The sequence below is a fragment of the Castanea sativa genome, chromosome 10, assembly GCF_040712315.1.
Source record: "Castanea sativa cultivar Marrone di Chiusa Pesio chromosome 10, ASM4071231v1".
Classification (NCBI taxonomy): domain Eukaryota; kingdom Viridiplantae; phylum Streptophyta; class Magnoliopsida; order Fagales; family Fagaceae; genus Castanea; species Castanea sativa.
Genome location: NC_134022.1, coordinates 31,160,521 through 31,172,457, shown reverse-complemented (window position 1 = coordinate 31,172,457; position 11,937 = coordinate 31,160,521). Strand labels below are relative to the sequence as shown.

Below are 11,937 nucleotides of genomic sequence, written 5' to 3'. Positions count from 1 at the left end.
CTGCTGAAGGCAAGTGATGCAAGCCTATAATCCCTACTTGTATAAAATAATAAAAGCAAGTGATGCAAGCCTACGGTCCCCCTTCTTGTAATATATATATATATATTATACAAGTAGAGTCATGCGCGACGCGCATACACACCCATATATAAATATATATGCCATTTTATCGGTCAAAAGATTGCATTAAATAGGACTATTGTATCCTAAAATACAAAAGATTAAAAAAGGGAAAAAAAAAAAAAGGAAAAAAAAAACAGAAACAAAAGGCTCCATAGTGCAGTGCACAACACCACACGTATAGCTAATAGCAGTAGCACAATACCCATAACATACTAGCGCACACAATACAACCACATGCACAGCCCCACACGCTAAAATTAACTTCCCTAACAGACACGGTAGCATTAATAATCTCTTTTACTTTATTATTATTTATTATACTAAGTAAAAAAAATTTTATTTAAAGTACACTAAAATTAAGTGAATTAGCTATATTATTAATTGAAAAAAAATGTTACAGAAATTTAAAAATAAAAACTTAATTAGTAATTTTGTATTTCAAAGAGCAAGAAAATAGATTTTAAATAAGAAATAAAAAAGTTTAATAAATATTTAAATATTAAAAAAAAGTCCACTTAAAATTTTTACTTTAGGTCCCCAAAATTGTTGAGTTGTCCTGTAAGTGAGCTCTCTAGAACTTTAGGAGCAAATAGGGACGGAGATAGAATTTCGAATTAGGGAGGCTATAGCATAAAGAGAAAATTATTATGAAACTCCAGTTAGTATTAACAAATCAAGGGAGTCAAAACAATACCTAATGCTGTTTTTAAATTTGGCCAAGAAAACTAAATATTTTAATACTAATTAATACTAGTGTACCATTTTGAAATTACTGTTACTTATATATATATATATATATATATATATATATAGAGCAAAATAAAAATATATTATATTAGAATTATATTATTTTTTTTAGTAATTTTGGATCAATTTACATTATTTTTTTTTCACTTATATTTCTACCATAAATATAATCCCAACTAGGGCCATGATTTTAGTTTTCCCACCGACCTACATGCCACATTTTTTATTTTTGTTTTCTTCCGTTTTATTCCCCTCCACCCATTCCTTATCTTCTAGATCTTTCTTTTTTTTTATTTTTTTTTCTCCACCTTTTTTACATCCACACAATTAATTATTTTTATTTCTACTCTCTCCTTTTTCACTTGTTTCTCTTACTTCGTTTTATCTTCTTCCTTTTTCTTTATTTCGTCCACTTTAAACCCTGTTTCTCTCTCTCTCTCTCTCCCTCTCTCTAGTGTCCTTCAAAATATCAATTCTGCATGTATTTGTATTCTCAATCCGGAATCATGTTGTGCTGCAGTGACACCACCTCTCAGCCTCTATTTTCAGTTCAGCGTCTCTCACTCTTTCTCAGTTGCAGTTTTTTTTCTTTGGGAATTTAAGGGCTGGGCTTTTTTATTTTGGTAAATTGGGCTAATTTTTGTAACTTTCCTATCGGTGATTTTGTTATTGGGCTGATTTTTTTTTGGAGTATGCTATTTTTAAGGGGTTAAGTGTAATTCTATTGAACCAAATTGCTAAATGAGTACCTATATATATATACTAATAATTTTTTCCCAAATTTGAAGGTGGGCTGCTGCCCCCCAAGGCCAAAGAAATGGCTCTGTCCCTGGGAGCAGAGTTGTTTACTGATTAAATCAAATGTGGGTTCCATTTGCTTAATTTGATTTATTTTATTGTTTCTAGGTTCTGAGCTTATAGTAATAGGAGAATTAAAGTCATGATTCTATATATTGTCGTATGCTCATGACATTTCATATCAAGTTTCATTTTACTTTTTTATCTTTATGTGTGTGTGTATATATGTGTATATATATATATATATATATATATATATATTCATATACACGCATAGAAAAACTCTTCCCCAAGTAGACACTTTTCTCAAATTATTAATTAAGACATATCTTATTACTTGTTCAATTCTCTATCTTTCAAAAAAGAAATTTGACTTTCAATTCATGTTAGGATTAAAACAAAAACATAGGAAAGTCAATGTTGAAATTATAAGGTCTTCCTAGCCAAACAAGTTTTTTTTTTTTTTTTGATGGACCTAGCCAAACAAGTTTAAAACACTTGAATAAACAGAGGATTAATAGCTAAATTAGTGGCAAACCACCTTCAGCATTTGCTAATTACTATATAGTAAATATATAAAACTCATGGGAAAGGGGAAAAAAAAAACAAATAAGAAGAGAAGAGCGTCTCAATCTAGTGCAAAGCTTTAGTGCCTAAAGCTTAAAAAAAAAAAAAAAAAAAATTCAACTACGTACATTTTTTCCCTTCCTCGTATCAATACTTTCTATTTTTCTATTTTCAGATCCCAATATATATATTAAAAATAATAAAAATAAAATAAAAACCCGTCATCACTGGAAGAACTTATAAAGGCCAACAGAACCTTAAAACTTAACTGCGATATTACTAACTCTTATGAGAAAGCTATAATATGCCTAAGTTCCTTTATGCCTAACAACATAAATAACATCCTAGTTATTTTTCTTTATAATCTAAAATGAAAGATCATGTATAAGAAAGTTCTAATCTCTAAAAATTCTTAAAAAAAAAAAAAAACCACTATGCAGTATGCACACCCTAAACCTTATCTTTATTAAGTGCACTAGTATGAGCTCTCTCAGATTCAAACTGATTCTAAAGGGTTCTGATCTTGATGGGGTTGTGATTATTTTTTTTGCTATAAAAAAAAACATAATAGGTTAAACTATCTTGGTCCACTTTAAATTTAATTGGTCTATCAAACTAATATAAATGGCAGGTTACATGTGTAATGCACAAGCAAGCTCTATTACTGGAATAAATGAATCCTCAAACGTATAAACAATTATTATCTTTAGTTTGATAAATTAATATAAACAGTTTTTTTTTTTTGCTGAATAATTAATGTGAACAAATGTAATTACTAGTATAAATGAAAATGTGAGGAAAATTGAAGGTTGAGTCCAAGATGTAGCTCAAAGAAGACAGAAATTGAAGCTTTCAACAACGGCTTTAAAGATCAAAAATCGTGAAACTTGGAATCTAACGTGTTTTAAAAACTAAGCTATTGCCTTGGTTTTTGTGATCTACGTGCAAAATATATATATAAAAGATCAATCTCAACTAAAATATATAAAAGATCAATCTCAACTAATTTGTTGTTTGGAGATTTAGAGCTATAGCCATTGAGCTATCCTAGCGTGTTGTTGCAGAGAGAAAACCTTCAAGGTGGTTTTTGGAGTCACAAATGTAGTTCATGGAAGATTTTTAGCAAATTGTGTACTTCAATTGTATTTAGTGAATTCCTTCTTAGGGCGAAAGAACCCCTTACCGTCATAGTGGTTTTTTCTTTGGAGGTTCTCTTTCGGTTTTTTACTTTGTCGTCATAATATTTTTTTTCTTTCTCTATTTTTTATTGCTTTAAAAATGGTTATATGTTGACTTCTGGTTATTAACTTGTGTTAATTTAGTTTATATAATTGTTATTTAGCTCAAATAATTTAATCCAATATCTAATAATCCAATGTCTATATTAGTATATTTTGTATATAAAAAATATTATATTAAATTAAATTGAGTCTCATACTCATGAGTTAGTTCTCAAATACATTATTATATTTGAGGTTAACAAGTTTAATAGCCAAGCCTAATCTTCAGCTTGAGTTTAGTTTTTTTCATTTTTGGCTAAATAAATGAAGTAAAAACAAATCTTTTCCTAAATTAGGTCTAAATTGTTAAAAAAAATAGCTTGATTTATTTATAGACTTATTTGGCATCATGTATCTTTTTATATTTCTCACACACTCAACTTTTTAAAGGGTATGAACTCCGGCAAACAATCTGTGGCTTTATCCTATATTTGGATGAAGGGATACAAGAGGAGAGGTTGCTATAAGGCTAGAAGCTCTCCTCTCTCTCCATCTCTCTTTGTTCCAAACATACCCTTAGTTATCTAATGTGATTTTTATTGCCTTACATTTATATTCTTACTTAGTTACATTTCTTGTAATATTTATTATAATTAAATCATGTTGTCTTTTAATTTCATGAAAGACAAAAATCATCCTTGGATAATTAGAAAGTTATTATCTTTTGTTCTCTCGTTTAGTAGAAAGAGTAACTCGTGTCCTTATTTTTTTGAATTTTAAGAATGTCTTTTCATTCTTCATTTTTTTTTTCTTTTTTATATATTAAATGAATGAAAGGAATTTCAGTTCCCTACAGCCATTAGGAAATTCCAGTCCTTCCTTTTACCATAAAAATATTATAATTAAAATAATTAAAAAAAAGACTCACCCTTTCTCTTTCTTCTTCTTCTTTTATTTTTTTTAAGGGTGAGTCTTTTACTGAGTAAAGACAAATTATGTTAAATAGATTCTAAATTGAAGCACAATTATGATGTTGTCTACTATTGGACAAAATAAAATAAAATTGGAAAACTACAGGCTCTTTCTCTATCTTCTTGCATTAGATTTCAATGAATAAAGACAGAATTATGTTAAGAATTATTTTAAATTTAAACAGAATTATGTGATGTTGTCAACTATTGGACAAAATAAAATTAAGTTGGGAAATTAGAGAGGATGAAACAGGCTTCCATCCTCTTCATAAAAAAATAAAAATAAATGAGGAGGTTGACTCTTGACTCTTTTGTTCAGTTAAGGGGCATGCTTGCTTGAATTGCATTTTATCAAACACACAACCGGTGGCATGAATTGATATATGATTGGCAGCATGGCATGGCATGAATCATGATTGTTGGTATCATATACGAATCGTTAGGGCTGTAAACGAGCCGAGCTTTGTCGATTAGTGAATGTTCAAGCTCGGCTCGACAGCAAAAATAGAATGCTCAAGCTTGACTTGAACTTGATGCAAGCATACAAATAATGTTTAAGCTTGAGCTCATTATAAAGTATAAAAGCTTGAGCTCGGCTTGGCTTGGCTTAATTCATTAGTCAAGCCAAGCTCGAGCTCAATATCAAGCCCAAACTCAAGCTTGATATCATGCTTTTGAGCTTGAGATCCAACATAAGTATATTATCAAGCCTATATCAAGTTGATTATCTAGCCTATTTGGTTTGGATGAGTGGTCTCAACTTATAATTAATTAAAGTTTTAGAAAGATATGAGTTTACTTGTCAAGCTCATATCAATTTTATTACCAAACTCGTAAATAAGCCTAAGCTCAACTTGTTTTGTTACTTTTGTATCAAGCCTTGGTGTTCATGAGCTTCTTCATGAACAATATTTTTTACTCGGGTTCGGCTCGTTTATTAATAAGCCTAAAATTAAAGCTTAAGCTTGGCTTGTTTATAAACAAACAAACATGAACGAGTTTTTTATCGAATCAAACCCGAGCTGTTTATGAACGACTTGGTTCATTTACAGCCCTACGGATCGTAATTGGTCTTCTTTTTTTTTCTTTTTCTTTTTTGAGTCACTATTTTACAATATTCTATAACTATATATAATAAGGTGGTATTCTCATTTATGAATAATAGTAGATTCTATTAATTAAATTCATAGGTCTTTCATTTTTAATCGATTTTCAACTTATGGTGTTTTCTTTGGATAATTGTGCTCTTTATCATCAGACCAAAATATCAATCGGTTTTTGACGTAGGTGAGGATAACCTTAGATCTATTATTCAATTATCAAAGATTTTATCAGTTGAGCTAATTGAAACTCACAATTAAATTAATAGTTGAGTCAACCATTCATGAGAGAGTTAAGATTTTTTTTTTGAGAGGAGAGTTAAGAGTATTATGTGGTTGTAATTTGGGATTACCTAATAATTTTTTAGTTAGAGCAGTTTTTTTTTTTTTTTTTGGGTGTAGATGGAGTTCGAATCTAGATCTCTTATTCAAAGACAAAGACAAAAAAAAAAAAAAAAAAAAAATACTAGTTAATTAAGCTAACTAAAACTCACTCATTTAGAATAGTGAAAATGTATAATGTCCTATTTATAAAAATCCATCTACCTTTCCATGAAAGGTCTTAAATTGTGAGGAGTTGTGCCTCTCCTGTATATAAGTTAGAACTTTTATCAAAGGTTATAACCTTTTTTTTTTTTTTTCAAGAATAACAGATATATTCACCAAGAGTCACAACTCTCTGAAGAATTGTATCTTTCATAAGGGGTTCAACTCATTACAAAAAACACAACCGTATTGTGAAACATATAAATCTCTCAATAGTGAAAAAATATACACGATAGTGTGCATCATGATCATCCCATACACTGACAATGATCAACATCATTCAAGTATCACCTTGGTCTCTGCAGGTTTTGTTTAACTTGTTCAAAATTCATGATAGAATAAGAATAAGATGGTTAAATTTCTTGTTACCCACGACCACTAACTTAAATAATTTGGATAAGTAATAAATTATTAATTATTTAATGAAACAACCATGTGCTACATCTCTGCATCACTTTTTTCACAGTAGGAAGAAACGCCAGGAAATTTTTTTTTTGTTCTAATGATTAGAAATACTTATATAATATATATGTTGCAAAACCTTAGTAGAATTTAAATCAACTCCCTTTGCTTACCAACTTGCCCAACTAAACACCGACACATTACACATGCAACCATGGGTAAGAATTTACAAGACCAGATAACAACAAATCTGGTGGCATGATCAACTTCATTCAAGCATCACCTGGGTCACGTTCTGCTAATTAAACAATTCAAATTCATGATAGAATAAGAACAGGACGGCTCGCTAAAATTTCTTATCACCCGATAACTTAAATTAATTAGAGTTGGGATGGTTGCACACATGTCTGTACATTTTCACGCTGATGTGCAACAAGTTTTTGCCTTTAAATCATTGGGAGAACTAATCATTTGTCATTAATGATTTAATTAAAACAACCAGTCAACCACGATGGGGATGCATCATCATTAAAACATTTACTCCCTCCATCCCACTTTGTTTGCTCTCTATTCGATTTTGGGATGTCTCAAAATATTGTATTGTTTCTAAAAATAAAAATTATTAGTTTACTAATGTTTCTATTATACCCCTACTTTATTTTCAAAACTATTTGAAAAGAAAACTAACTAATATTTTTTTAAAAATCAATCTAATTAGGACACCTTTTTAGTTGTCTCATTAAGAATAACCATTTTTTAAAAAAACTGATAAATTTATTTAAGGGTAGTTTTGTAAACTTATATATTTTTATAAGACAGACAAGATAATAAATAATGTTTCCTTAAAAAGTTTGACTTTTCAAACAGGACAAACAAAGTGGGACGGATGAAGTATTTTTTTATGACAAGAATGGATTTGGGAACTCCTCCACCACTTTCAAGCATCACTTTTCTAACATCACTTTTCTAACGTGTGAAATTATTGACATAAATGAAATGGTACCATTTTCAAGTTCTGAGTAAGAATATAAATCATTTGTCTCATTTTTCTGTATTTCACTTTATGTCACGTGCTTGATTTTTTTTCCCTCCATTTTAAACTTTGGGTATTTTATGAGGAAAGTAAAAAATAATCTGTGACAAATTATGATTGGTGAAATATTAATTGGAACACAAAAAATTGAATAGAGGATTTGTATTTATTAGACTTGGTATAAGAATAAGATAAGGCTAATATGGGAGCATTTTTCAATCACTAAATACTAAATTGATAAAATTAAACTTTGACTTAGTTTGGTTTCACCAAAAAAAAAAAACACTTTAACTCAATTCTACTACCAAAATTGTATTAAGAAAATCTAGAAACACAACAAAGTCAATATTTTCACAACAACATTGTTTTCAGTTGTGGTTGGAATGCCCATGCACTAAGTGCTTGGAGGTTTAGGGGGATAAAGGTTCAAGTTGTGAGATTAGCAGCATATTATAATTATTTCTAAAAAGAAATTTTGATGGGCCTAAATGTAATGCTATTTTATTTTGTTTTGACTTATGGCAGGATAATGCTTTAACTTGTTTTGAAATGTGGTGAGATTTTGTTGCATTTGTAGAAGAATTAATTGTATTATGACCACAAAAATTTGAAGGCATGTCCATTAACCGCTACCTAGCTAGAGCTTCAATGCCAATTTTACTTCATGTCATTCGCAACAATTTCATAACACTAAATATACCTACCACCTCACACATATCTATTAGCCTCTATACCTCTAACAGGATAAGAAAAGATTAAACTATGGTAGACCCATGTTTGAGGTTGTTGGCAAATTGGGTGAAGTGAATTACTATGACCCTAACTTTATTGTAAGTACTCCTCATGCTTAACCAAAACATATGGTCTTTGGTGTAATGAACTTAATCAAGCCAATTTGGAAATGGCCTCATTTGGTTTTTCACTTTCATGGTAATGGAATTTAATTTTCTAGCCATTTAAATTGTTAGGGATATTATTGATGTAATTGGCTAATCCATTGACAAAACGCACTTTACTTGTTATTGGGTAGATTTAGGATGATTTAAGACTTCAAGAAACATGTTGTTCAAGTCAAGTGATAAAGCCATGCAAGTCTGTTCAAGAAACAAGTGAAGAAGTGTTGTTCATTAAAGCTCGACAGATGTCTCGACAGAAGCCTATCTATCGAGGTTTAATGTTGAAGCTCGACAGAATCTTGATACATGCTGTATCTGTTGAGAATTATGAAATCAGAATTTCCAGATTTGATTACATGCATATCCAAGTGTATTTATTAGTCACGTACGGGGATTCGTGCATTATTGGTTAGTCACGTGCTATGATTCGTGCATTGAAAGGAGAGAGTGCCGCTACAATACAAGTCCAATTGGGTATTGGGGTAAGGGTTCAACTGTAGGATTACTTTTATTTGTAGCTACTTGTGATTGATAAAAGTGGATTCTAGGGAGTGGTGACCTTAAATTCACCCGGTGGGGTTTTGCCACCATGTCAAATTTATTTTCTGCTGCACTTAGTTTAATTGATGATTTGTTTGTGCTACCACACTATTACATGTTCAATTAACTTAATTAATTAACTCGGATAATTAATTAATTAATTTGCTAAGGGGTCAATACGTTTTTGACCTATCATAAATAAACATAGGGATAATTACACTTTGCCCACCTGTGGTTTGCCTCTAATTTGATGTGCCTACCCGTGGTTTAACTTTTGACACTTTACCCACCTGTGCTTTCCACCGTTACTCTATTGAACCCCACCTCTCCCCCAGCCGTTACTCTAACACAAAAGATGTAAAAAACCAAAGCCCAAACAGATCAAAACACACTCACTCCCAAAACTCATTCACTCCCATCAAACCCAACTTGCTCACCAAACGAAGATCTCAGGAGATGAATGGAACAAAATTTGGCATTGGACCCCAATCCTCCACCACCTTCCAAAACAGCAGCAACAATGACGTCACTAACGGCGGAAACAGCCAGCTGTTTGTGACGGCGGGCCAGTTGCCATCTGGGGCTTTGCTACAAAAACTCATGTTTGGATCGTTAACTGTGTTAGACGATGAATTAACCGAAGGACAGGAGCTGGGTTCAGCTGTGATTGGTAAAGCTCAAGGATTTTACTTGGCGAGCTCGTTGGATGGGACGAGTCAGACCATTGCTGTGACAGTGTTGCTTTCACATGGTGGTGGTGCTGGTGGTCAACAACACCAAGACCAGACGGTGGTGGAGGATACGATTAGTTTCTTTGGGGTGCATCGGACGACGTCGCATGAGTTTCAGATAGCGGTGGTTGGTGGGACTGGGAAGTATGAGAATGCAAAAGGGTACGCCACGTTGGGGTCGCTTCATCAAGAGGATCAGCACACCACAGACGACGTGGATACCATCTTGCAGTTCAGTGTTTACCTTTCTTATTAGCAGTTTGTAGTTTGTGGTTGTTGTTGATTGGTGTGGCTGTTTCTGTGTCTGTGTCTGAATTTCAAGTATCTGTATTTGTATGAGAATTTTGTTGTTTATATATTAAAAGAAAGTTTGGATCATTTTGGGTATCGATTTGAATGAGTCTGAGCAATGCAGTAATGCTTGCTTACATTTTTTTTTAAAAGGTTAATGCTGTACTTGTTGAAAATTCCTAATCTTTTTGATAAAGTACAAGTGTACAACATAAAATGTTTTTATCAATGGAATCAAAATTTGAAACAGCCAGATCAATTCCTTTATGGGTTCACTCCCTCTCTCCAAACCACTCACTCAAACAAAATTAGAAAGAAAAATCTCACCCTCAACTACCACAACTATGCCAGATTAGGATCTCATGCCTTTGAAACTGACCTTCTTGGGTTTTCTCCTCCTTATCCTCCTCTCCCATGCGGATCCAAATCCAGCCCCTTAGTGGACCTCCAATTCTAATTCAAAATGGTCTAGAACCATTGCTCCATTCAAGTTTCTGGATTTGACGCCCACTGGTGGAGCTCCATCGCCATCGATTTCACGAACCTCATCTCCAACATCTTCATCATTTCGGACCAAACCCCAAACGACATGTACAAGAAGTCCACCTTTGTCGCGCACTTGAAAACATCTCTTGAGATCTTCGTTTGGTGAGCAAGTTGGGTTGGATGGGAGTGAGTGAGTTTTGGGAGTGAGTGTGTTTTGATTTGTTTGGGTTTTGGTTTTTTACATTTTGTGTGTTAGAGTAGCGGCTGGGGGAGAGGTGGGTTACGATAGAGTAACGGTGGAAAGCACAGGTGGGTAAAGTGTCAAAAGTTAAACCATGGGTAGGCACATCAAATTAAAGGCAAACCACAGGTGGGCAAAGTGTAGTTATCCCATAAGGTTAATATTTTTATTATTATTTTTAAACTAGTATTATGATTGTGCGAAGCACGACTTTACTCAAAACCATAAGTAAATATATCAAAAATTTATTAATAATTGCTAGCTAATTGATACTTTAATAGAGTTTATTGAATATATTAAATCGTGTATACATTACCCATTTTAAAATAAATATGACTTTGTCACGTGAATCATTTTTTTTTATGAGATAGAAATTCTACTTTAGCATAATCTAAGTATATATATGTGTGTGAAGCTCTCTTCTAGAGACTTGAAACCCAATCCTTGCCCTCCACACCCTACAAGCACTTATAGTTATAGAGTAACCATCACGCCAAGAGTGCGCGGTGGTGTCACGTGAATCATTAATGTGCAAGCATGATGTTCTTGTGATCTTATCAAAATGGACTTAACTCTAATAATGTGGAACAAACGCTCTTGATTTAAAATAGATCCATCTTCCACTTCATGATTCTAATTAAATTTTACAAATTCAAGGTATATTAAGTATCATGTCATTAAAAGTTTTAAATGATGACATGGTTTATGATGAAGTAGGAATTTGCTCCGTCAGTATGCCCCTCATAAGTATCATAGACGATCTGTAAAACCTATGTCACAGAAAGCACTCAATAGATAAGGGCACTGGTTTGGGGCCTACCAAGAACCTTATGATGCTTAAGTTAGCTTATTCTCTCTGAAAAAATTGTAATTTGTATAGCAGTTGTGTGTTCATGTCCTTTTACTTGTTTTACTTGGCTTTATATAACCTTAGGCTGAGTTAATACTCATAATACCGTCATGTTGCAACTGGATAATTAGTTCTTAACGATTGCAAATTAACTCCAACATTTTCTGTTTGTAATGGGTCCTTAATTCTGCATTATTGGACAATGGTAACGGTTTTGTGCTATTCATTACCCAATCAATGATTACTGCCTAGAGTTAATGCTCATTCGCTCATCCATACCCTTACTCGTCACTATCATGGAAAGTTTGCAAGTAATGGACAACCATTTATATGCTACTCGTCAGTTGCCCCCTTATTCCTTTGTTGTCTATTGTCTAGACGAGCTAAGGAATATG

The 11,937-nt window shown here is 32.3% G+C and overlaps 1 protein-coding gene across 1 annotated transcript; it reads left to right on the top strand.

The window, feature by feature from the left end:
- The first annotated feature begins 9,399 nt into the window (after nt 1-9,399).
- On the top strand, nt 9,400-9,930 carry LOC142612388 (dirigent protein 9-like). The gene has a single exon (XM_075784483.1). The coding sequence runs from the start codon at nt 9,400-9,402 to the stop codon at nt 9,928-9,930; it is 531 nt and encodes a 176-aa protein (XP_075640598.1).
- The last annotated feature ends 2,007 nt before the right edge of the window (nt 9,931-11,937 follow it).